This window comes from Camelus dromedarius, chromosome 17 (genome assembly GCF_036321535.1).
Source record: "Camelus dromedarius isolate mCamDro1 chromosome 17, mCamDro1.pat, whole genome shotgun sequence".
In the NCBI taxonomy this organism is placed as follows: domain Eukaryota; kingdom Metazoa; phylum Chordata; class Mammalia; order Artiodactyla; family Camelidae; genus Camelus; species Camelus dromedarius.
The window spans coordinates 34,553,454-34,581,308 of NC_087452.1; the positions used below are offsets into that span (position 1 = coordinate 34,553,454).

General features: G+C 37.7%; 1 protein-coding gene across 2 annotated transcripts; it reads left to right on the forward strand.

The window, feature by feature from the left end:
- The first annotated feature begins 13,317 nt into the window (after window positions 1–13,317).
- SPINK8 (serine peptidase inhibitor Kazal type 8 (putative)) lies at window positions 13,318–27,680 on the forward strand. Of its 2 annotated transcripts, XM_010978868.3 has the most exons (6): window positions 13,318–13,549; window positions 15,142–15,221; window positions 19,531–19,577; window positions 19,965–20,086; window positions 24,009–24,051; window positions 27,504–27,680. In XM_010978868.3, exons 2-6 carry the CDS (start codon window positions 15,155–15,157, stop codon window positions 27,513–27,515), a joined length of 291 nt encoding a protein of 96 aa, XP_010977170.2. In that variant the 5' UTR covers window positions 13,318–13,549; window positions 15,142–15,154; the 3' UTR covers window positions 27,516–27,680. The 2 variants fall into 2 exon arrangements, with proteins under 2 accessions (XP_010977170.2, XP_064352640.1); XM_064496570.1 differs by lacking the exon at window positions 13,318–13,549 and having other exon boundaries at window positions 15,038–15,221.
- Window positions 27,681–27,855: the final 175 nt, after the last annotated feature.

Consider the following 27,855-nt stretch of genomic DNA (forward strand, 5'->3'; position numbering starts at 1 on the left):
AATGATTTCTCTTGAGGGTGCTTGTGAATTTTAGACATGTTTTAAATACACTCATTTGTCCCAGGAGCAACATTCCAAAGGACAAGACAAACGTGAGTCACATCCGACATAAATGAAGAATGAAGTAACAATCAGGGATCTCACTTAGGTGTTGGAAGAGGTTTAGTTGTGTTTTATATTTTCCTGCCCTAGGAAAAATAGAATTAGATATTTTTGTTCAATAGGACATGACAAAATATCCCAAAATATATAATATGTATTGCTGCATGATCCCAACCTGTGTCTTGCCTTTTTCTGGACATATCAACATTTTTCAGTTAAACATTTGATGAACCCGAGGAATTCAAGATGAGGCTTCCAGGAGGCTTTCTCAAGTGACCCTCGCCAGTTACTAAACAACTTTACACATTCAATAGACTTTTGCTGTTCTAGGGGAAAGTATGCAAATTAGGGAAGTGTCTAATTATAGACAATTGATAAACATTTGAACTTTCAGTGGTAGTTGTTTCTAGGGAGGGAAAAACATCTAGACTTAGAGCAGACTGCAAAAATTGGTTACAGTTATCTGAGCCTCCTTGTCAGGGCGCTCCTTTACAATGAGACTTCTAGGTCCTCCCATCAGGATGAGGACTATTTCTCTGCTCCTTGAGTCAGGTCCGGCTTTGTGACTTTTCCTGGCAGCAGTCACACACAGGACTTGGTGTGGACAGCAGTCCATGGGTGATGGGTACTCAGACTCCAGCTAGATGCAAAGGGCACTGATACCTCTAGTACAGAAGGGGAAGATGATTTTGCCACATTCCTCCATGTAGCGTCTACTCACCTGTTGCAATTCAAGTTTCATTCTTTTTCTGGTGGAAATTGTTGTCCATCCTTAGCAGAACAGGTACTTAAACTGTCCTTTGGAGGTAACTATGATTTTTCTAAGGGCTTTTTAAAAAGATCAGTCTTTTAAAAACCGTAATTCTACTTTATAATTGATATACTTTCTCTTGTACAGAAAATGATTTAGGAAAACCTATCATTTCTCTCCATATTAGAAGTTTTGGTTACTTTAGTTGGCTCCACCATCCTGGTGAAAGAAAATCAGCAACCCTCAGGCCACATGAGCGAAGATGCCCAGAATCATGAGGACTGTTTTGTGGGTGTTAAGTGCCACACAGGTAGCACTGGAAAGGCACGTGGTGGACTGGGATGAGGTACAGATGGAAAGGGAAGCACTGGTTTATGTATCAGTTCAGCATTTGAACTGTATGGGGGAAAGAGTGATTGAAAGCATTTTGGAATTGCATGTTTGGCCAACCATAACCTAAGGAAATACTGTGAAAGCCAGAAATCTTGCCATGCAGCATTTTAAACAGACCCTCATCTCCTGTAGCAAGAAGGCAAACTGGGCTAAAATTTAGGCCAGGGTTTAATGATAAAGGCAGTGGTGTTAAAATGATGTGGAACGCACAGAACTTACAGGTCTTCTCTGCTAAATTAGACCCTTAAAGCTGAAGGAGAAGGACCTGACACCAAGGCGAGGAGTGTGTATGAGGTTTTCCCTGAGACTCCTGAGCCCCTGGGTTCCCCTAGAAATCCCCCAAGTTTACTATAAAAGTGGTTCTCTCACCTTTGCTAGAAGAGTGCAGGCTCCCGTTACCTTGTGGCCACACAAAGGCCTCCTGAGGTGGCTGCCTCCCAGGATGATGTCTGCAACCTCAAATCCCACGTACGACCCTCCTCGAGGCTCCAGACCAGTCGCCAGGTTAGGTCTCAGCCGAGCCCTGGTGAGGAAATGGCTGATTTACCAACTGAGCTGCACGAAGTGTCTAATTTGTATTACCAGGAACGGGTGCAGAAGAGGGTCATGAGGGTTTTCGCCTGCAGTGGAATATCAGGCTGGGTATGCAAGTGCTTACTGAGATGAAGGCACTTGTGATGACTCAGGATTCGACATCCTGGGAAGACTCATGCCGTTGGCCCACCACCCTGCTAACAGGGGTTTCTAAAGATCTGATGTGACGATGCCGCAGTAAATAATGTGGAGATGCTGGGACTGCCTCGGCAATCACTGAGGGTCAGGATATCGGCAAAGGGGTGTGTGAGAATTGAATTATTCTGTGATCCCGGAGAACCCACTGGGATGGTTCTGGGTTGATGATAGATTACCATCACCCAGCCATTAAGGGTCCTGGAGAGGGCCCAGTGGTCACTCATCTTGCAAAGGCAACAGGGAATGCACCAGGGAGGCAGGCGCCAGCGTCTCTTGAGAAGCTCAGCAGTGGAATTCTGTCCTCTGAAGGTCGCAGTGAGGGCAGGAGAGCCACCAAGAAATGGGCTTCCCAGTGCCAGTGGGGACGACAGAATTCCACTGACAGGAGCCAGATGCTAACACTTCACTGTCAGAAGCAAGAGGGGTAGAACAGCTGTAAGGGGAAACAAGTCTGACTTTGCAACCTGGAGACCTGTCAAGTGATCACAAGGATTTGTCAGTGGCAAGCAGGCCTTGTTCATCGGTGTGAGAGTAGATGGGCAGCCTGTGATGGGACTGTTCTTCTACAAACGAAATGACACAGAGTAGGACTGCCGAAGACTCGAGTCAATGACTAAGCAGAAAATTGTGAGCCCTCACAAAATTCTGATATTTGAACCAGTTCACAGGGGCCATTGCTTGAATGGGGACCTGGGTGACCTGACTCTGGTGAGTGCCATGTGGCTATTTATCTGAAGAGTGTGTTGTTTTTCATCTGTATCAGGAAAAATGACCTAAAGCAATTTTCACCTGCCTGGATAAGAAAGCAGTTCACTTTCGACTCTTTCCACAGGGCTAGGACAACTCTTCTGTTCTGGGTCACAATGTAACCCAAAGGGATTATGATCATTCTGACATTCCGCTATACTGATGACATCACGCCAACTGGATCTCATGAATAGGATATAGAAGGTTCTCTGGATGATCTGGTAACACAAATGTGGACTATTTGAGGGTAGGATAAACACTAAAACGCTCTCTCTTTTCACTTCTGAAATATTTAACAGGGTTGCCAATACAGCAATGTTTGCCTTTACCCCTAGATTTTTATTTCTGTTTTATTTATTTTTATTTGTTTCTTAATGCTGATACTGGGGATTGAACCCAGGACCTTGTGCATACTGAGCCTGTGCTCTGTCACTGAGTTATATCCACCCCTCTCCTAGATTTTTCAAAACCACAGTTCCACTGAGGCTGTTGTAGCACCCATTTCCCCAAAACTTCCTTTGTGCTTAATTCAAGAGCAACTTCTATATAATTATATTAATTTTCTCTCAACAGTTTTGGACATAATAAAACATTACCTCCGTGTGAAAATGATAATGGTAGGAAAAAATTGGTCCTTATTTATTTCTGTCTCCTTGGCAGCCCCATCTGACACACTAATTTTTTTGTTTGTTTCTATCTCACTGTTTATATCACAGATGCCTGGGCACCTAAGATTTGTGAGGAAGCGTATAGAATTACCACCCAGGGAAATTAATCCCTCAAGGGAACGTCAGTCTATCTGGAAAATGGAATTAGATTCTCAATGCTCATTTACTGAGGATGTCTGCCTCCCATCACTCTGGAAATCACTGGGAAGTTTCTCGTCTAGTTAATTCTGACAGTCTCTTTGGGCATTTTCATTATCACCAGTAATTGTTTACAATAATTAAACAGGTCTTTTTCTGAGACTTAGCATGATGTCCCTTTGCAGCAACTGTCATCCCTGCTGCAGATGACATGATAATCACAGGTCTGGAAGGAGATGAGGTCCAAGGTTCCCAGGGTTATAACCCAGAGTGCGGCTGCTCCTCGCCACGCACACACACAGACTGTCACCCTGAGCCACTGTCCCGGCAGCAGCCATCCGTTAGGTGAGAATTCTCTTACTTCAGGTGAAAGGAACCATTAGAAAAGAGATGCTGACTGGGCTCTCCAATGAGGGGGACTAATTGTTTCCTGAGAATTACGAAGACCTAACCTAGGCCCTTCTCCTTGGGCAGCCAAAGATACCACTTACTTTGTCTTCTGGTTTGAATTTATCTATCTCTTCTTTCTGATAAAAGTATTTACTCTTATGATTTCCATCTGCAAAGTAAAGGTTATAACAAACACATCTCAAGATATTTAAATAGTTCAGATGAGACAAAGTCATTATCACATGGATAATATTTCATATATGTTAGTATGCCTACCTTCCCTCTGGGCTTTGGCTGGATGAGTCGATGTATTTTTTTAAATGAGAACAAGATTCACTTGGGTGCCTGTGAATTCAGGCTTGCAGCACTATTTGTATCCTCTTTGGTTACGTATTTATTGGCCTGAGACAGGATCAGTCACTGTTAAATATGAGCATGTTGAACATATAATACTGGTTAGGAAATGCTTCAAGAAGAAAGCAGATGGAACACTTGCTGATAATATCAGAGCTGTTGCCAATGTTTTCACAAAGTCTATGAAGTGGAGGGTTTTCCTCCTCCTCTTTGACCTTTTATGCTCATCCTTACCCATCACACATCTAAAATGTGACCTTGTCACCTTCCCTAAGCTCTAAGGGAATCTAAGATACTGAAACATACAGTGTCGTGGCAGAGTGGCCAGCATGCACTGCCTGCACAAGAAATGTGTCAAAGTTTGTGTGACAAATGACAATGTATATAGACAGATTTGGGGGGAGAATGTCTCCTCAATTTTTAATTGAATCCAGAGGCCATATGGACAACAATAACTTCAACCAGGCCCCATCTGGGCTGGTGTATTTATACTGCGTCGTGCTTTCTCTCTAACCTACTAACACCTCAGCTCTCAACATCTGTGCTCAATGACTCATTGTTTTAGACAAATAGACATTTTACATAATAGACACACACAGGTTATTTCCCCTGGAGCATATTTTACCAAACCAGGTCCTTTGGAAATTCAGCTTATAAGGTGAGTCGTCTCTCATTTAATGATGACTCTTGGTTTTGTTTATCTTCAATTTTTCTGCTTCAGATTCCTGTCTACGTTTTTGCTGCTTGTTTATTTTTCTTCTTTTGTTCAAGTGCTGCTACCCTGGTTTCTCCCTCTAGTACAGATCCCGCTACAGACTTCCCTTCTACTTTTTTAGATATTATTATTTTCATTTATCGTTATTCATTATTTAGTTTTTCAACTAGTGTTAGTTAAGCATTGATTCGTTGGGGAAAACATTCTTTAATAGAAATGTATAATCAAATACCTCTCTTTTACAAAAAAACAAGACTTCATAATATTCTGACTCTGTTTTATTAGCAGTTCATTTGGCTCTAACTATCCATTTGCTTGCTCCCTTTCTTTCTCTCCTCCCCAGCCCTCTCACTACTTGTCTTCAAATATCTTAAAATTTACTATCTTTCTATCACATGACAAAATCTAGGCTTCTTAACTCCATGCCTTTGTGTTCTACACCCCAAACTTCAATGATTTTCTAATTCAGAATCTCTCATCATGTTAAATACTCCATTAAATGTGTGCTTTGGGACTGAGATCATTTCTTTCAATAAGCACACACATTTAGGCATTCTGTGTCTTAACACTTTCTGAGAACTTAGAACACAATGTTCTGCAGGATGGGTTAGACTTAGGGAGAGGTTCAGATATTCTGAATCCTTCTGTACCTAACTACTGAGATTTCATTGGGGTAATCTCTAAGGAGACCCGTTTGCTGTTCAACACTGACTCTAATTAAAGGCGAATTTAGAAGTAGTTTGAGAATTCTAAATAAAAGAATTCTAAATTTTCCTGTGCCATCTTCTATAAAATGTTTCTTTTTACAGACAAATATTGGGAACAACATTATAATTTTTCTGTTTATATTGAAAGGAATAAAATCTTTGTGCTCCCATATTCTGAATGGCATTTGCTCAGAGATTTGTTTGTTTCTCTGTTTCAGAGCCTGAAACAATTCAGGAGATAGTAAGTGTGTCTCTTATCCAAAGTGCTTGTGAGCAGTGAGAAGCCTCCCATTTTCTTTTCTTCAGTATATAGTTGGACACATCTTGATGTAAGTTTGGAATTACCAGAGATTTAAATGGTCTCCTTTGATAGTTTTTTGTTGTTATTTCTGCCCCTACATATATTTTTTCTCCCCCTACTATTTTTTTTTTATCCTCACATTTCTATTTCTTCATCATTTCCTTCATGGTACAGATGGTATTAATGAGCTGACTGTTGAACAGAAGTGAATAACCGAGTTGGGTAACTGGTGATGGGAGAAATATTTAATGGTAACAAATCACTTGTTATGGAATGACGTCTGAAAGGAGAGGCTATCGTGTGACTGACCTGAGAACTGGTCTACTTAGAATGCTTGGTTTACTAAATTATCCCATATATAGTTACTTATGTTTTTTTTTTTACACTTCTGGATATGTGTTTTCTGTGCTTTGCTTGGATGTTACCCAAGTCCCCCTTCTTCCCAGAAGTGTTTGAAGTCTGCTGTGATTCAGTTTTTCCATCCTCTTGGCTGTGGTCCAGCGCTTCCTCATCTGCTGTCTGGCCCAGGTGCACAGCCTCCTGGGCATCTCCCTACAGCTGACTAACGTGTGCTTCATTGGACACATCGTCCCCCACAGGAGACCAAACAAGTCAGCTCCTGCCCAAAGCAGTCTAATTGCTTTCTTTTCTTAGAAGAGACAACTCCCATTATTGGACTCTCATCTTTGTTTTATTGATTTGTTTTCTTGTTCCTGCAACAAAAACATGCTGCCCTAATTGCTAGAAATTTATAATTCATTTTCAAAACTGTTAAAGCTATTTGTGGGTTTAAGATCTAGTCATTTCTTTATATTTACCTTGTATTCATGTTTTTATTGGACTGTATTAGTTCTAAGCATTTGCATTTAATCTTGCTTTGAAAGACAAACAACTATCACTCATAAGTAGATTTATATAAGTAAATTTTTACTTGGTTTCTTTCATTGTTCTTTCCTCTCTCTTTTCTCTCCTCATATAGGATAGATGGGAAAAATATTTTTTTAAAATTGCAGTGATGATTGCCATTTACAATTTGTTTCTGTCCAAAAGGTAAGTTACTCATTTCTTTTATCATCCTATTATCACAAGATCTATGTAGTTTCTGAATAAACATAGCCTAGCTCTGGGTTATTATACTTTTAATATTTAATTGAATATAATCTCTGAACACCTGTTTTAATCTCTCATGATTATTTAATAGTGAAATGGGCTATATTGTAAATCTTGAGTATATAAAATAAGTGAAAAAAACAACAATAGAAGAAATGGGGAGGGTACAGCTTAGTGGCAGAGCACTTAGCATGCATGAGGTCCTGAGTTCAATCTCCAGTTCCTCCATTAATGAAAAAATGACTAAAAATAAATGAAAAGTTAGAAGAAATAGAATAGTTAACAAGATAAAGACTAAAGAAGTATCTCCCTATATTTATAAGAAACTGACATATAAGAATACAGTATTTATAGTAAAATGTTTAATTTGATAGCTTCTTCATAACTTTCTGTGTATGTAAATATTAAAAAAAGTCCTCTTAAACCATATTAAAACTGAGCTTAAATATTTAAATAAAAATATTTGAATTAGAAATATCCAGATAGCTTAAAGATTTAAATTAAAAATATAGGGGGGAGGGTATAGCTCAGTGGTTAGAGCACATGCTTAGCATGCATGAGGTCCTGGGTTCAATCTCCAGTACCTCTTCTAAATATAAATAAATAAATAAACCTTAATACCTCCCCCCTCAAAAAACAAACAAAAAATATAAAGCAATATAATTTTTCAAAAGATATCTACACAACTGCACCTAAAATTCAGGGTCAGGGACAACTACATCAAACAAGATGAGAAAGCAGAAACTATGTAATAATTAATGAAATTATCTGATTAAATACAAAGTAAAAATATGCATATAATATATTCCATAAACAAAATTAATGCACACAAATAATACATAAATAATCAATCTAGTAAGAATGTGCTCTGCAGATTACAAAATTTGATTAGGTAGACGGTGATAATAGCTTATAAAATTTTGAGGAAAGACTAAGGGAAAAATGGGGAAAGGATGGGAATATTCAATTCATAAAGAATAACCCAAAAGACTCAACCTTAAGAAAAACAGGGAAATTCACTTGAGCAAAGAAACTCAAATTAAAGTAACAGTGCAATATCAATTTCTACTCATCATACTGGGGGGAAATGAAGTTACTAACGCTGGTGGGAGTTAAGGAGACTGGTATGCTCTTACCTTGTTGGTGGAATTCGAATCTGTTTCAACCTACCTGGAAAACCGTTATCATTATCCCCTTCCGTTGTTTTTCTCCCTGTCTTCCTTCTCTCTTTCCTTCCCTTCCCAGATGAAGCATCCCACTCCTGTGAATCTATGCCATAAGAACAAGAATAAGCTCACTGCATAGCTGCGACATCGAGGTTCTTATACACTCACTAAACATAAAACGAGGCTAATCATATGAGAGACTGTGAGGTGTAAAAGGTAAAGAAACACTCAGAGCCAGTTCAATTCCCAGCTCTGCTAGTCATCAGATAGGTGAACACTGGCAAGTTATTTCTTCTGATAATATTTCATTTTCCTTATCAGTGACATGGGCTGACACACCTAATTCCTAACTTTTTTTGATCATTAAAAGACATCATATGCATAAAGCATTTAAAAGAGTACCTAGGAAATAGTAAGCAAAATATAGGTGTCCATTATTGATGACAGTAATAAAAATTTCTGTATTGGCAGAACGATTGGAAACTTTCTGAGTAAACATCAATAGGGGACTATATGAATAAGTTTTTTAATATCTGTCATGAAATATCATACAGCCATTAAAAAAAGACAGAACTACACCAGATTGGGGAGGGTATAGCTCAGCGGTAGAGTGTGTGCTTAGCACACATGAAGTCGTGGGTTCAATCCCCAGTATCTCCATTTAAAAAAAAAAAAAGAAGTGTACTAGATGAGTAGGTAGGATTTTCATAGTAAATGTGACACTAAAAATATGATTAAAATGTGTGTAAAATGATCATTTTATTTGAAAACACTGTAAAAATTCCTGGCATTCATGTATTTTTGTATTTAAGTATATGAACATGTTTGTATGTAATTGTGTGTATGCATGTATGTAAAAAAATATAGAAATAAGAAAATAATTTGGAATTTTTATGAGTATATATTGTAAATATTGATTTATGACACTTTCCCCTGTGGGCAAGAGTTGGTGTGACTAGAATATATGGGTATTAAGTAGTGTATTATTCTTAAAGGTTCTGGAATTGGGATAAACATTATTCCATTTGCAATGTAACTAACATAAATCTTTTATTTTCTCTAAAGATAACTCTGAATATGAATAAAATTGCCATTTGCAACCACTGACAGATGGATTCTGGAGACTTGACATTGGGGATTTTCTTCCTGTCCCAGACTGGTGTTGAAATTCTGGGGAATTCCTCCTTCCTTTTGATTTATACTTTCAATTTCCACACAGGAAACAGGGCAAGACCCTCAGACCATATATTCAAACATGTGTTCTTAGCCAACTGTTTAGTCCTTCTCTCCAAGGGAATCCCTCAGACAATGGTATCTTTTGGGTGGAACAATTTCCTGGAGGACTATGGATGTAAATTTTTGTTTTGTATTCACAGGGTGGCCTGGGAAGTCTGTCTCTCTTCCACTTGCTTCCTGAGTGTCTTCCAGGCCATCACAATCATTCCCAGTAAATCCAAGTGGGCTGAGCTCAAAGTCAGAGTCCTAAAGTACATTAGGCCTTTCTGTTTCCTTTGCTGGGGGGTGCATCTTCTGGGAAACACAGTGGTTCCTCTGAAAGTGACTGGCCCAAGGAAGGTAAGAAACAACACTCTGAACTATTTTGGATACTGTTCCTGTGCTGTTGTTAATCCTGTCACCTCCTCACTCTTTGCCTTTCTGCATGCTTCCATTGATGTGGTGTGCTTGGGGGTCTTGGTCTGGACTAGTAGTTCCATGGTGCTTTTTCTCTACAGGCACAAACAGCAAGTTAAATATATTCACAGTCCTGGACACATCTTCAGCCTCTCTCCAGAGACAAAGGCTACCCAGAATATTGTGATTCTTGTGTGTACCTTTGTCTTTTTTTCCACACTTTCTTCTATCTCCTTGATCTATATGTCCGTGTTTCACGTTCCAAGTTGGTGGCTAATGAATGCAAACGTATTTCTGGATGCATGTTTCCCAGCTTTTAGCCCTTTTGTGTTTATTAGTGGTCATATCCATATTTCTGGGCTTTGCTATGTCTCCTGTGAGAGAAATGAAATTTTCCATAAATTTTGCAAAATAATATGAATCTCGTGACTTTTGTATAATAGCAATTTATTAATTATTTCTATGTATAAAGATATATGTATGTATATGTATATATAGGTAGATAATGTAGATATAGATATATATTTCAACCCATGTTATATGTAAATACTTATGCTCCAAGCAATAGTGTACAGATAAGAAGTACTCATCATTATAGAAATTTAGGCTTGGGATTCTGGGATGGGGTTCTGGAGGCACAGAGGAAAGGACATGCTAGAAGGAGAAGGAATGGGAGTCACCTGTTACTTGCATGGTTTACCTGCTCTGCCAGGTACCAGCTGAGTTTAGGCAACTGTTAAAATACTATCAACCTACTTGAGCTAACTGACATTTATAGAACACTCTACCCATCAACAGGAGAACACACATTCTTTTCAGGGGCACCTGAAACACTTAGCAATATGGGCCATCCTCTGGTGTATAGAACGATTCTCAATCAATGTAAAAGTACACAAGTCATACAAAGCATGTTTTCTGACCACATTGGATATAAACCAGAAATTAATCAGAGAAATATATCTGCAAAGTCCCCAAATATTTGGAAACCAAAAGAACATGGATTAAAGAAGAACTGAAAAACTGATGGGCTGAAGAAGAAATAAAAAAGGAAATTAAAAATTATATTAAACTGAATGAAAATGAAAACATCTTTAGTAGGCTGATTTCCCCCCCAACACACACACACCTTCTCCAGACACAAAGAAAACCATGTCCTAATCCCTGGAACCTCTAAATGTTACCTTATTTGGAAAAAAAGAATTTTTGTACATGTGATTAATTAAGGATCTTAAGACAAGGATATCCTGGATTACACAGATGGGCCCTTGTATTAGTTTCCCAGGGCTGCTATAACAAATTGCCACAAGGTGGGTGGCTTAAACAACAGAAATTTGTCTCACAGTTCTGGAAGCTGGAAGTCTTAAATCAAGGTGTTGGGTACAAGATCAATAAACAAAGATTAGTTGTGGGTTTTTGTACTGATAATTAACAATTTGAAAAAGAAATTATGAAAACAATTCAATTTACTAATAGCCTACTCATAGCAGTTCTTTTACCCAATATCAAGAAAAAATTAGAAGACATACTAACAGGAAAAAAACACAATTTGAAGAGACAGAGCACACATCAGAACCATGGCCAGATATGGCAGGGATGTTGGAATTATTGAATTGGGAATTCAATACAACTATGATTAATTAAAAGACACCTTTGGATTAGAAGTAAATGGATGGAGAAAGATATACCATATTAACATTAAGATGGCAAAATATTTAAAAAAAAAAAAAAAAGCAACCCAGTCGAAAAATGGGCAGAAGACCTAAACAGACATCTCCCCAAAGAAGACATACAGATGGCCAACAAGCACATGAAAAGATGCTCAACATCACTAATTGTTAGAGAAATGCAAATCAAAACAACAATGAGGTATTACCTCACATGGGTCAGAACAGCCATCATTCAAAAGTCCACGAATGATAAATGATGGAGAGGGTATGGAGAAAAGGGAACCCTCCTACACTGCCTGGGGGGAATGTAAAAGTGGTATAGCCATTATGGAAGACAGTATGGAAATTCCTTAAAAAATGAAAAGTAGACTTATCATATGATCCAGCAATCCCACTCCTGGGTGTATATCCATAGAAAAATATAATTCAAAAAGACACATGCACCCCAATGCTCATAGCAGCACTATTTACAATAGCAAAGACATGGAAACAACCTAAATGTCCATTGACAGATGACTGGATAAAGAAGTTGTGGTATATTTATATAATGGAATACTACTCAGCCATAAAAATAACACCATTTGCAGCAACATGGATGGACCTGGAAATCAACATTCTAAGCGAAATAACCCAGAAAGAGAAAGAAAAATACCATATGATAACACTCATACAAAGAATCTTAAAAAATTAAAAAGAAGACACTAATGAACTTATCTACAAAACAGAAACAAACTCATGGACATAGAAAACAAACTTACGGTTACCTGTGGGGAAAGTGGGTAGGAAGGGATAAATTGGAAGTTTGAGATTTGCAAATTTTAACTACTATACATAAAATAGATAAACAAGTTTCTTGTGTAAAGCACAGGGAACTGTATTCAGTATCTTGTAGTAATCTATAATGAAAAAGAACTTGAAAATGAATACATGTATGCATACGTAGGACTGAAACATCATGCTGTACATCATACTGTAAACTGACTATACTTCAGTTAAAAAAAGATTCTATGAGTCAATTTAGAAACATTCTAAATATTTCAACAAAGTGAATACATAGTTTTGACTATTGATAAAATAATTAACTACATGTACAGATATAGCAACTTACACTATTGTGTAAATATCTGAAGCTGTCCTGAATATAACAATTGCAATACAGATAAAAATGTCAGAATTCAAAAATTGGGTATGACATATCTCCATAATGGTTTCACGAGAACAGCTATCTTTCTGAGTGTTGTAGATAGTACACACTACCCTCAGGAAACTGAAATAAGAACTCATGAGACTTAGGCATATAGAATTTGGAGTTGGAAGAAAGAGATCTGAGTTGGGTCTACACTTCCTAACTTCAAAGTTCTGTCGACTTAAAGAAAAATGCACAATATAGGAGTTGTGAGTTTAGGTTTTATTCAAGGATCTTACTGAGGACTATAGCCTAGGAGAGAGCCTCTCAGTAGTTCTGAGGGAACTGCTTTGAAGAGATAGGGGGAGAAATTAATTTATATATGATTTTTGGCTAGGAAATATATGCAGTCAAGCATACATCTTGTTAATAGATTACTTCTATTCACACACACACACAAAAACTCAAGTTAATAAATTTTAAGTGCTTTTCTCTGTATGGGAAAATGCAAGAATCTGGGTTCATTAAAATTCTTCCTAAGATAGACATCTCTCTCAGGGGTCTGCTTGCCCAAAGCACATAGGGCCTCCTCCTATTTTTCACCCGGAAATCCTCAGAGTTCACTGTTGGTCAGCAACTGCAGCGGTTAATGGCTCAATCCTTGTAGAACTGGATGTTGAGTAACATTCTGTTTCACAGTTCACTCTCGTCTGCTGCCAGGCACCTCAACCTTGAAAAGATATTTATTCCCCTCCACCACACACAGAGTCTTACTTCATTACCAACAGACTGGGAATAAAAAACATCTTGTCCAGCCAGCTTCTCTGAGCAACTGTGGGAGTCACAGCAGGTAAAGTGGACTTAATAATTTGCAAACATTTGCATAGGAAGAGAGTTATTTATTATTTGTTTCTACTCAGAGAAGGTCTTGGGCAGAAATTACCTAGATATATAATTTGCCTGGAAAATGTATAGAAAACAGCAGATAAATAATCTCAATTGGCCTGTACTATAATATTTTCAATAATGCAAGTAAGCTGATGATAAATACTCTATGGTTTTCATTTCAATAATGTTATAGGTTATGAAATATTAACACCAAAGTAATTATATTCTGGAAGATTAGGAATATGGGAGTGAGTAGTCGGTGTTCTGAAGCTTCCCGTTTCTTACTGTCTGCTGACTTACATGTGTCACTGAACTGCCTAGTGACTGTCCTGCTTACTTCAGAGACAAATCTCAACTTTAAAACACTTCATGGAAAAATTCTTGATGCTGCTTCTTTACTAAAGGATCCCTTGCTGATATTCTTTTCTAGCTCTTATTCTGGCATCTTCTAAAATTCTTTATTTTTTTAAGGTAGCAAGATAACACATTTATTCTGAATCTTAGAATCCAAACCCTTGTACAGATTGATCTAATAAATCGTTTTAAAATCTGAATAAATAAAATAAAGAAGTACAAAGTTGGAGGATTCATATACACGTTCTCAGGACTTACTGCCAACTAAGAAGTGTTGCTTGCCATCTGTCTCTACAAGGACTGAGTCATTAGCCACTGAAGTCACTGACCTTCAACACGCCCTGAATGGAGTTCAGGTTGGAGATCAGGAACGAGGTGCTCTGTGCTCTGGGAAAACTGGCAGTGCAGACAGTTCAGTTAATACTTAGATACTTACTTTTTTTTGGTGGGGGAGCAGTAATCAGGTTCATTTATTTATTTATTTAATGGAGGTACTGAGGATTGAACCCAGGACCATGTGCATGCTAGGCACACAGTCTACCACTGAGCTATACCCTCCGTCAGGAGAAAATTTTATGAAACCAATTGCTTGCATTTTCTCATACTTAGAAAAGCACTTAAGATCATAAACTGAGTTACCTGTTCTTTGTGATGAGCCACAACCTTTTACTGAGATGTGTGCTCGACTGGATGTACCCTTTCTTCAAAATCACACATATACTGACCTCTCTCCTCATCACTTTGGAGTAGCTCCTCAGAGCTATCTGAGAGGCAGCCTCTCAGGTTATAGTCCTCAGTAGGTCCCCAAATAAAACTGAAAGTCACAGCTCTCATGTTTTGTGTTTTTATTTCAGTTGATACTACCATAAAGCCATAATAATTAAAATAGTATAGTTTGCGCTCAAGTATAGACAAATAGTTAATGGAACAGAAGAAAGAGTCCAGAAACAGACCCACACATACATATTCTCTTATAAAATTCTACTTTTCAGATCATTTTTTTCTTACGTCCAATTATTCTAGGAAAATGAATTAAGCAATTTAATTGTAACAGACACAAATCATTCCAAGTGACCGGAGGAGAGAACAAACAAGAAGTATTTAGACATCATTTCCTGGTCAGTGAGAGGTCTCTGTGAGACTTTGTACTCCACATGGAATTTTGTCTGTCCTACTGTCAAAATCTGCATGTTTCCACAGCTCTTCCGCCCCCATGAAGAGGGTCTTCTCCAGCACCATCCTTGTTCTGGCCATCTCCACGTGGACTGCCTTTGCAGTTGGTGAGTTCCATGTCCTTGCTCTGCCCACATTTTCTGCGGTATACCAGGATCATGGAAAAATTAGAGATAAAGTGGAAGTGCTGTCCTGTTTTATTTAATCCTAATTCCTCATGTTCCAGATGCAGACACTGAAACCCACAGAAAGAAAGGATTCACACAAAATGTATTGGTATCAAAGCTGGGAGTCGAACAAAGATCTTTCAAATTCAGGACCACTGAATTTTTCAAAATACCTGGTTACCATCCAGGACATTCTAACCTTTGAAACATTCATTTCCAGAGACTGTGTATTTACATTTCTCAAACCTCAAAAGAACTTCATTAGGCTCTGTGGAGGTAGACTCAGATATTATTCTGGTTAATGGCTGATTCTGTTACCAAACTCAGGTTTGGCAACTCACAGCTCAAAAGCCAACACTCAAGAGATGAGTGTTGGTAGGAAAGGACAGGCTGCTTTACTTAGGAGGCTGACAACGTGGGGAGAAGGTGGACTTATATTCAAAAACCAATTCTGAAGATTCTGCTCAACCATGAAAGTTGTTTAAGGGAGAGTCATTTGGGGAAGGTGTCAGAGTCTTCTTCGTCTTCTACTGTGTGCAGACTTTCTCCTTATCGGCTGGTGGTGAGGTAACAGGGTGGTATTGCAGGAATCTTGTGCTCAGCCTTAAATTACCATCCTCCACCTGGGTGGGGACCTTAGTTTCAGCAGAAATCAAAGGCATTATTATGTATATTCCTTGAGGAGGAACCAGGACCCTGCCTCATGGCTGCACTATTGTTTCTAGACTTCTCCTTTGTTTCTGCATTCCCTCCCTTCCCTGATTAGCTACTGTTTGAATCTGCCCTTTGTAACTCAGGGAAGGTCTTGGAGGCTGAATGAAGCCTATCTCCTGCAAATAAGAAACAGGGGACGTGGAAAGGATTTGTACCTGGGAGGGCCCCACCAGGTCCTGCTCTGTTTCAACTCCACAGATTAAGGACTCAGTCCTTCAGGACTGCCCCCTTCTCAGACACCAATCACAAATCTGGACCTCCAGTACTTCTGATTGACCAGTTACAAATCAGTGGTCACCATGACCCCCTCCTCAGGTTTGATAATTTGCTAGAAAGGCTCACAGAACTCCAGAGAGTGCTTTACTTACTGTTACCAGTTTGCTATAAAGGACACAACTCAGGAATAGACAAATGGAAGAGATGCACAGGGCAAAGTATGTGGGAAGGGGCACAAGGCTTCCATATCCTCTCCAGGTTTGCCACTCTCCCACACCTCAATGTGTTCACCAGCGTGGAAGCACTCAGGACTCTTTTGTTTAGGGTTTTTATGAAGGTTCCATTATGAAGGCACGACTGGTTAAATCATTGGCATTTGGTGATTAATTCAGTCTCCAGCCCCTCTCCCTTCCCCAGAGGTAGAATAAAAGGTTAATGTAATAGATTCTAAATATATACTTGCTGTCCTTTCTTTTCTCTGTTTCTTTAAAGTACATAAACTTATATAAAATAATAATTACAGCAATTTATTGTTGGGTTTGTAACAAATATAAATATTATATGTATGATAACAATAATACAAAAGGAGGGAAGAAGGAATAGAGGTATATAGGAGTAACATTTCTATATATCACTTGAATTAAAATAGTAGAAATATGTAGTAAATTCTGATAAGATATATATGGTAAGCCATAGTGCTACTACTAAAAAAAATCAGAAAAGATTGTGAAAAAAATCATTAAAGGAATTACAATGATACACTAGAATATATTCACTTAATGCAATAGAGAACAGTAAAGGATTAGGGAGCAAAAAGTCACAGGGCATACAGAAAACAAAAAATAAAATGGCAGATGTAAATTCAACTATATCACTAAAAACATTAAATGTGAATGAATTTCATAATCCAATAGAAAGGTAGCAGTTGTCAGATTGGATTTAAAAAACAAGATCCAACTCTATGCTGTCTTCGAGAGGTTTTTTGTTTTTTGTTTGGTTTTTTTGCAAAAATAGAAAAGCTGACTCTAAAATTCATATGGAAATGCAAAAGACTGCAAATCGGAAAAATAATCTTGAAAAAGAAGAACAGAAGTGTGGAAAGTGATCACATTTTCCAATTTCAAAACTTACTACAAAGTTACAGACATCAAGACAGTGTGGTACTAGTGTAAGGATAGAGATATAGGTCAATGGAGTAGAATTTAGAAATAAGAAAAAAAAAAAAAACCCTCACATTTAGGATGAATTGATATTAGAATGCTTCCAAAATAATCTGATGGACAATTGTCCTTTCAACAAATGCTGCTGGGACAACTGAATATCCACATGCAAAAGAATGAAACTGGACCCCTTTCTCAGGTTACAGACAAAAATTAACTCAAAATGGATCACAGAAAAAAAATGTAAGAGCTAAAATTATAAAACTATTAGAAGAAAACATGAGTGAATTTTTGTGACTTTAGGTTATGCAAAGCCTTCTTAAATATGATACCAAAGACAGAAGAAACAAAAGAAAAAAAAAAGATCAATTGGACTTCATCAAAATTAAAAATTTTAGTGATTCAAAGTATACCGACAAAGATATCAACAAAGTGAAAAGACTGCCTAGAGAATGACAGAAATTATTTGTAAAGCATCTATCAAAAAGAGATAGTAACTGGATAAAGAAGTTGTGATATATATACATACACACAATGGAATACTACTCAGCTGTAAAAAAGAATAAAATAATGCCATTTGCTGCAACATGGATGGGCCTAGAGATAGTCATTCTAAGTAAAGTAAGCTAGGAAGAGAAAGAAAAATGCCATATGATATCATTTATATGTGGAATCTAAAAAAAAAAAAAACCACACAAACAAACTTATCTACAAAACAGAAACAGACTCACAGACCTAGAAAACAAACTTATGGTTACCCAGGGTGGGTAAAGGGGGTGGGAAGGGATAAATCGGGAGTTCGAGATTTGTAGATACTAACTACTATATATAAAATAGACAAACAAGTTTCTACTGTATAGCACAGGGAACTATATTCAATATCTTGTAGTAACCTATAATGAAAAAGAATACGAAAACAAATATATGTGTATGTATGACTGAAACATTATGCTATTTACCAGAAACTGACATAAGATTGTACAATGACTATATTTTTTAAAAAAAAGAATTCCTTGAGAATTCAAAGCAAAAAAGGAGAGAGAGAGATAATAACAGATGTTAGCAAAGATGTGAAGAAACTGCAACCCTCATATAATGCTGGTGGGAATGTGAAATGGTGTGGCTGCTTTAGAAAGTAATCTGGTAGTTCCTCCAAAGGTCACCATATAACCCTGCAACACCACCCTTAGGTACATACCTAAGGGAAAAGAAAACATATGGGCACACAAAATCTTGTACATAAATGTTCATGGCAGCCTTACCCATAACAGCCAAAAAGTGAAAACAACTCAAATGTCCATTAACGGATGAATGGATAAACAACATACGGTAAATACATACAATAAGATATTAGTTATAAAAAGTAATGAAGTGCTAATGTGCACTATAACATGGGTAAACCTTTAAAACATCAAATGAAAGAAATGGACAAAAAAGACTACATACTTTATTATTCCATTCATATGAAGTGTCCAGAATGGACAGAAAGTAGACTAGTGGTATCTGGGTCGGCAAAAGGGAGGAGCTGTTGACGGAGGAATGAGAAGGGCCTGCTGATGGGTAGAGGACTCCTTTTTGGGGTGATGAAAATGTTCTAAAAGTGACTGTGGTGATGGTTGCACAACTCTGTGAATATACTGAAAAACAAACTGTACACTTTAGGTGAATTCTATGGTATGTGAATTACATCTTAACAAAGATATAGAACATAGAGCTGATAATATACATGTTCTGTATTATATCAGTTCGTTATAATTATATATAATTTACATATATTATATATATAATATTGCAAAGACTGCTTTGGATCAAGAGCATGTATGCCTTAATGAAACCCAGCATCTTTTAAAGTATCTCAATATTAACTATTTCATGGTAATTTGTCACTTAGAGTGTATTTTCTAAAAACAACTGAGAAGGATTGTAGAAGTTGTTACTGACCTGAGAAGTGGAAGGGCTGAGATTAAGATCTCTACAAGAGGGAGAGGGCAGAAGTTTCCTGATTGTTCACTCCTTTAGAGGGCAGCATGCACCAGAAAGGAACCCTGGCCTCCGCTGATGGGATTTGATGCTTCCTGTGTGCCAACCAGCTCTCCCTGATCCTAACTTCCCCACCTAAAGGCAGAAGTCAGAGCAGCAACTCTTCTTTTGTCTTCCAGACTTTCCTCTTCCTATGGGCAAAGGGACACACCTAGAAGAGACAAAGGTAAGCTCTGCTTCCCTGGTTTCCAAGCGCAGGAATGGGGAGAAAAAGAGTTTCCCTGATGGTCTCAGCTCGTGCTTCTGAGAGGTAGGGACCTCTCTGTAACCTAACAATCACATTCTATAGTTGTAGGGCAGCAATTTTCATCCTAAAAAGGAATTTATAGCCCAGACTGAGAAGTCCACAGATTACATGTTTTATATTATACTATATATTATATTCATATTGTTGGTGGTAAATGCCAGGGGTCAAACCCCAAGATTTCTGAAGCCTGCTCTCCAAACTCATGATCTAGTGCTCCTTATCCCATCCTCCTCCCCTGCAACCAGGGATTATGGCCAGAGCCCTGGAGGAAGGTATCTGAAGCAGTGGTCTCTGTCTCACCCTCAGGTTTTGTGCACAGAGAATATAAATAAGTGCTGGATTTTCTCTTACATCAAGCCAAGTGAACCCATATGTGGCAGTGACCAGATTACCTACAGTGGGGAATGCCACCTCTGCTACAAAATTCTGTAAGTTTTGATTTTATTCTTTCCTCTCAAGTCAGGAGCCTAAATGTGGCCAAGATAGGGATGACCTCCTCAGAACACTTCCCACTAATTAGATCTTCCCTCCAGAGACTCCTCCACTACTTGCTCCTTCATTTCTTCTATCCCTTCCTGTGCTCCCCAAAGTGATCCCATTCAGGCAGAAACAGAAACACACTGAGGTGAGTGTGCTGTGTCTGGCCTGGACAAGGATCAAGTGGAACTGACTCTGGCAAGTAGGCACAGAGCTCAGATGATGTGACCACCTCAGGCCAAAGAACAGAAGCCTGATGAAGAGGAGGAGGCAGCTGGATGAAGAATCTTTGTCTTATTAAGTCTAACACTTGGACTTTCTTAGTGACTTTTTCCAGTGACTGCTTTTTAACCTGTGTATGGGCTGTACTTCCTTGGTTCTCTGCATGTGTCATAATTTTTTTTTGTTGAAAACTGAACAATTTAAATAATATAATATGGCAACCCTGGAAATCAGATTGTCTCCTCTAAGGTTTGTTGCTGTTACTGTTTGTTAGTTTAGTGGCTTCTGAAATAATTCTATGAACTCTGCATACTTTTGTCGTGTATGGCCACTAAACAGGTCCTATTCAATTGCCTCAGTGGTCTCCTAATGATTGGATAGAAATTATCTTAAATGGCTAGAACCAATAAATCTCCCAGTCTTTGTTAACAAAAACTTTGTGTGTGTTGAGGAATGCCCTCAATGCTTAGCCAGGCAGTTTAAAAGTATACCTTAGCCTTCACTTCCCATTTGCACAGAACCTCAAGATTAGCCAGAGATGAGAGCTTAAGCCCTTCTCAGGTCTCTCCTGAGCATGTACGTAGCCTACACAAGTGTATGGCCTTCTAGATTCTTGGGAATACATAGGTGCTTTTCAAAACCTCCTATGGACATCTCATTCCCCAGCTTTGACTTATAAGCTTTTGGTTAGCCTATTGTTTACCCTGTTACCCATCATATGGCAGCCATGATGCTTGACAATTGCCTCTGATCATGTTCAACCAGGGCCTCCAGGGAAAAGGCTATATGCACTGGGGGAGCTCTGAGTTAGGTCAAATCCAGAGAACGGCCAGGCAGGTCAAATAATGACAATCCTCTGATAATGGTACTCTGAAGGCACTCCAACACCATTCTGTCCCCTCCATGTGTTTCCAGGCTGTTGTTTCTCAAAACTACCACACATGTGGGGAAGATGGGAATAGGGCAAGTTAAAATTTTACAAAGCTCACTGTTCTTATTGAGATTCAGCCATTTTTCACAAATAAATGCTCCTTGGATTGTTGCAAGCCTTTTTTTTTTAAACTTCCTAAAGTTACAAAAAGATTGATTCTATTTTTGCCAGTGTTCATATTATCTTTACGGAGAAGAGAATTTTCAGAGGTTCTTCTCTGTTTTCACTGATGTCCCTGCTAAGAGCTTACTTTAGAGTGAAGATACTAAGAACAAAAGCAGAGTAACTTGACAAAGGTCTCATAGCTATGAATGGGCTCAAGGGCATATATTTTTTAACAGAGGTAAATTTGCATGACATAAAAGTAACCATTTTAAAGTGAACAGATTAGTAGCATTTAGTACATTTACAGTGTCATGAAACTACCACCTCTATCTAGTTCCAAAACTCATCACCTCAGAATACCCATTAAGCAGTTTCTTCCCATTCCTTTCTCCTCATAGTCCCTGGAAACCAATAATCAGCTTTCTTTTTCTATGGATTTACTATTCTGAATAGTTCATATAAATGGAATCATACAATATGTGACTCTTTGTGTCTGGCTTCTTTCACTTAGTATGTTTTTTTGAGGTTCATCCATGTTGTAGCATGTATCTGCACTTAATCTCTTCTTTTATTGCTGAATAATATTGCATTGTATGTACCTACCACAGTTTGTTTTCCACTTATCCACTGATGGGCATTTGAGTTGTCTCCATCTTTTAGCTATTATGAATAATGCTGCTATGAACATTTGTGTACAAGTTGTCCAAGCACCATTTGTTGAAGAGACTACTCATTTCCCATTGAATTGTCTTGGCACTCATTAAAACTTGGTTAGCCATAGATGTTTGGGTTTATTTCTGGATTTTCAATTCCATTCCACTATTCTCTATGTCTGTCCTAATGCCAGTACCACACAGAATACAGTATTTTTGCAGTAAGTTTTTGAAATCAGGAATTTGGGGTCAATTTTTTTCCCCCCAAGATGGCTCTGGCTACTTAGGGACTTTTGCAATTCCGTATGAATCTGAAGATAGGCTTTTCCATTTCTGGAAAAAAACACAAAAAGCCACTGGGATTTAGATAAGCATGACATTGAATCTGTAGATTGGTTTGAGTAGTATGGACATTTTAACAACATATTTCCAATCCATGAGCATGGGAGAGCTTTCCATCTATTTAGATCTTTAATTTCTTCCAGCAATGTTTTGTAGTTTTCAGTGCACAGTCTTTCACTTCCTAGGTTAAATTTATTGAGGTATTTTACTTTTGAATGCTATTGTAAATGAAACTTTTATAAATCTTATTTTCAGATTGTTCCTTGCTGGTATATAAAACATAACTGATTTTCAAATGTTGATCTTGTATTCGGAAACACTGCTGAGTTTATTAGCTTTAATAATTTTTATAAGAATTCTTTGGGATTTTTCTATATATAGAAACATGTCATCTTCAAATAGAAATAGTTTTACTTCTTCCTTTCCATTTTGGATGCCTTTTTTTGTCCCCAGCTTTACTGAGGTATAGACAAATAAAATGTTAAATGACTTTTATTTCTTTTTCATGCCTAATGCTCTCACTAGAACTTCAGTATAATGTTGACTATCAGTGGTGGACACAGACATCATTGTCTTGTTCCTGATCTTAGAAAGAAATCTTTTAAGCTTTCACCACTAAGTACGATGTTAGCTGTGGGTTTTTCATAAATGTTCTTAATTATGTTGAGGAGGTTCCCTTCTGTTTCTAGTTTTCTGAGTTTTTTGTAATATGAAAGGGTGCTGGATTTTTCAAATGCTGTGTTTTCTTTCACATGAATGTGATGAGCCCATGGTTTTTCCCCCTTCAATGTATTAATATGATGTTATTAAACTGGTTGATAGTTTTAGATTGAACCACCCTGAACTCTCGGGATAAATCCCACTTGGTCAGGGTGTATAAACTTTTAATATGCTATTGGATTCAGTTCATCAGTATTTAGTTGAGAATTCTTGCATCTGTATTCATAATGGATATTGTCTATAGTTTTTGGTTTTTGTGATGCCTTTGTCTTTGTTGTCATGGTAATTCTGGCTTGATGGAGCAAATTAGGAAGTGTTCTTCCTCTTGTATTATTTGGAAGAGTCTTGAAAGGGCTAGTATTAAATCTTTACATGTTTGATAGAATTCACTTGTTCCTGAACTTTTCTTTGTTAGGTTTTTAAATACTGGTTCAATCTCTTTACTTGACATAGATCTGCTCAGTTTAGGTACTTTGTGTGTTCCTAGGAATTTATCCGTTTCATCTAAGCTATCTCATTTATTGATGTACAGCTGTTGATAGTATTCCCTTATAATCATTTTTATTCCTATAAGGTCAGTAGTAACATCTTTAACTTTCATCAAATGTAGTTTAACTTTATTGCACATTCTCTTTCTAATACTCTGTATTTCTACTAAATATGCAAGATAATTGTGAATTTTCTATATTTAATTTCAAGCTAAGTATGTTTTATACATTCAGCCTCTATATAGTTATATAAATAACTATATAGTAGATGTTTTAAAATATTTGTTAAATAAGAATTCACTATTGGCCGAACGTTTTCTTCTCAAACTTAGCCAGAGATTATCAAGTAAAATTATAACTTATGTTACACCACAGAGCAAAAATAATCATTTCAAAATATAATTTCTTTCAGATATGAAGGGCTTAACATAACTAAGCTGCATGATGGGCCATGTGTAAGTAAAGTCACTTTTATTTTTAATTTTTGGCAGTAAACCAGATATAGTTAAAAGCTCACTGTTGTAGAGGGCTTTAGATTCTTGTTATGAAACATTTCAAACATACATGAAATTAGAGACAATAATATAATGAACTTCATATGCCTATCATATAGATTCAACAAAGAACAATGTGTTTGCCACATTTCCTTCCTCTATTTCTTTTACTTCTCTTTTTTCTTTACTGAAATATATAAACACAAGTCAAACATCATGTCATTTCACTCCTACACACTTCAGAGTGCATCTCTGAGAAGTGTGACATTTCCTTACACACCCACAATGCTGTTATTACACCTAATGAGTTCCTTGTCATCTTCTTTTGAACGTATTTCATGTTCAGATTTTCCCAGCCATCTCAAAAATAACATCTTCTGCTGGAGGAAATGTATTTTGGCCTGATAATTTGGCAGTAATGAACATCTGCTCCACCCTTTTTCTTCCCTGTAATGCCCAAATTTGGGGATATTGACAAAAGACACTAACTGGAACACAAAATGTTATTCTGAGAGTGAAAAGACCAGGCTCTGAGTAACCCTGAGGTTTGCGATATTGTGTCTTTGATTTTGGGGTCATAGGGCCAAGCAAGAACTCAGTTGATGCCACAGAGATCATTATAGCTTTATGAGGCACAGCAAAGGGACTGGGACAAGTTACCTTGGAAGAGAAAATGAAGAGGGTCAAAGGAAACACAGGTTAAAAAGACAATTTTGTAATAATTTTGTAACAGTCTCTTCTGACACAGTATCGGTAACAAGTTCACAAGGCTCATCTGATCTACAGACCAGCATACATATTACTCACTTAGGGAAGGTCCACAACCTGAATGTTCTCTAGTTCCACTAAAGAGAAATCATAAAGACCTTCAGGCACTTTCATGATCTGGGGTAACTGTAAAGAGACCTCACATGATCTCTACCTCTGTCAGATTCTTTCTGAACTGGGCCAGTTCACAGACAATACTGCTGAATCCCCTCTGCTTACAGCTAGACCACAGCCCTTGTCAAAGAAACCTCTGGTCCTTTTTAAACTTGCAACTTCAAAGAGATGCTTTTAAACTTAAGGATATCCATAGAATGGCGTCTGAAGGCTGGCTGCTGGGAGAATTTGTTTTGCTCAGGGAGGTCAGTCTTTTGTTCTCTTCAGGCCTTCAACTGACCAGATGAGGCCCACTTACATTATGGAGAGCAATTTGCTTTACTCAGAATTCACGGATTTAAATGTTAATCTCATCAAAAAACACCCTCACAGAAATATCCAGAATAATGTCTGACCAATAAGTTGGTACATAAAATTAACAATCACAGAGCCTGTCCTTAAGCCAGTGGCTAAAAGACTGCTGCTCTCCAATGCAAAGCACCTGCTCCAAGGACCACTATATGAGCAAGTGGTGAGCTTTTAGTTTTATTCAAGACTTTCTATTTTTGTCCATTTGCTAGACGGCACTTTAGTCTCCTAAAACAAAAATGACGATACTGTAATCTTCAATCTAGGGATGGCATGAATTACAAACTATTAACACTTTTAGGAGGTTCTGAAATTCTGCTAAATGCATGGTCAACCTACAAAAGCAGTTAACATTTCTTTACAGTAGTAACACCCAATTGGAAAATAAAATTAAAAAAATAATTTATCACTCAAAACAGAAACAAAACCTATGAAGTATCTGGAAATTAACCTATTTAAAAATAAGAATACTCAAGACTTCCAAAAAGAAAACTTTAAAATTTGGCCAAAAGATATTTAAGATCATATGAATAAATAGAGAGACAGTCCATGCTCTTAGATTATAACTTAAGTATTCTAAACTCTTTTGAAAATTCATTTCATTCCCAATCAATATTCCAGTTGGACTGAAGATCTCTGATAAGTGAAGGACACATGAGTAAGTTAGCAGATAGCTGGCAGAGCTAGAGGAGATATGTGCTATACCTAAAGACAACAAAAAGCTAGTATGTGGAATGCATATGCAAAAAAGCAACAAATGCATACACAAAAAAGCAACAAGACAATATACAGCAAACCAACAGAAAAATAGGCAGAGGCTATGGTTTTATAGAAAAATAAAGATATAAGACTAATGAGCATATGAAGGATGTTCAAAGCACATGGATAACCAGACAAATTTGAATTGAAACAATAAGATACCAATGTGCACCTATTATACTAGCAACAGTCAGAAGGCTCAGTAACGTCCAACACCAGTGATGAGGTAGAGATACCTGTACTCGTATATCTGTGGTGACAGGGAAGACAGTTACAGCCACTCTGAGGAGCAATCGACCAGTTCTTAGACAAAGTAAGAAATTAAATTTATCTGTATGTCATGGTCCAGCATTTCCAAACCTAGAAAATCCCAAAGAAATTCTCTCACAGCTTGTAAAGTGACATACTTGTTTACTGCAGCAGGTGGCAGCTTTGGGGGCAGCCTGGGTGAGACCAGTCAAGTAATCAATAGGTAAACCGTGGAAAGTGTCTTCATAGAGTTCTATGCAGCTTTCAGAATAAATCAGATGTAAACTTAGCAATATGACAGATCTCAAAACACTGCACTAAGAGAAAAAGCAAGGGACAGAATAAAAATAACACAACACCATTATGGAAGTTAAAAATAAACAAACACAATATATTTCGCACAAACACACGTAAACAGAATGATATACTGAACTCATTAAAATGGCTATGGTGTAATGAGAATAGGAATGAATGAATAATGAATGAATGGTCGCCCCTCCCCACAGCCTTTCACCAAAGCAGGAGAGAAACTCTGTTCCTGACAAGATCATAAACAATACAGCATCTACTACAGGAGGAACAATTACCACTGATTGTCAACCATGTGTCCTGCACTGTCACATGCTTTGTCTGTATCTCCTCTCCTGTGTTCCTCACAGCCCCCACCGTGAGGAAGGTGCTGCTATTAGCTGCATTGCACATTCAAAGATGCTGAGTTCTAGAGAGGAATGTGACTTACCCAAGGCCACCGAGTTAGGGGCTGGCAGGGCTGAATCTTGAACCTGGATTAGGCTGATTTCAGACTGTATACTTTAACACCACTTTCTATGCCTCGAATAACACCCCATAGCCTCTGGCCAGACTCTGCTTCATGTCAACCCCACTGTCTCTACCCTCTACCTTTTCTGCCCCACGGAAGTTCCCATACACTCTTCTGGGGTCCGAAGACTCACACAGGCATCTGTACCCACAGCTCTTGTCTTCTTGGCCCACCTCCACTCTGTGCTTTTGTTCTTCTTCAGATAAATTAGGGTATCTCTGGTCTGCCTTAATTCATAGAATAATTGTTTAGCATTCTTCTTGCTGGACTATGGGTATAATTACCAATATGGTAGTTTTCCCTCTTAATTTTCCCAAATTTGATTTGTCTGAGCAGGTATTTATTTCTCTTGCAGAAAAACTCCTGAACTTACCATGAAGAATTAAGAACTTGTTGAATCCCCAGACAATCAAGTAAAACACAATGATTGCCTTTACATCCTCTTTAGAGGAGGATGCTGGTGCTGGAGGAAACCAATACTTAGCATCAAACTCATTGACTTGCTTCTTCAGTAAATGACTCTTTCTGTGAATTTGGTTGTGTTTGATTTTTAGAGCTCACATATAAGTGAGATCATGCAGTATTTGTCTTTCTCTGTCTGACTTATTTCACTTAGCATAATGTCCTCAAGGTCCATTCATGTTGTTGCAAATGGCAGGATTCCCTTCTTTTATGCTGAATTATGTGAGTGTGTGAATATATATATA

What these genes read in the sequence shown, in the direction of transcription:
- SPINK8 (XM_010978868.3), top strand. Translation starts at nt 15,155, where the DNA reads ATGAAGAGGGTCTTCTCCAGCACCATCCTTGTTCTGGCCATCTCCACG. An exon ending in GTGGACTGCCTTTGCAGTTG is followed by an intron (nt 15,222 to 19,530) that starts GTGAGTTCCATG and finishes TTTGTCTTCCAG; the next exon opens with ACTTTCCTCTTCCTATGGGC. An exon ending in CACCTCTGCTACAAAATTCT is followed by an intron (nt 20,087 to 24,008) that starts GTAAGTTTTGAT and finishes AATTTCTTTCAG; the next exon opens with ATATGAAGGGCTTAACATAA.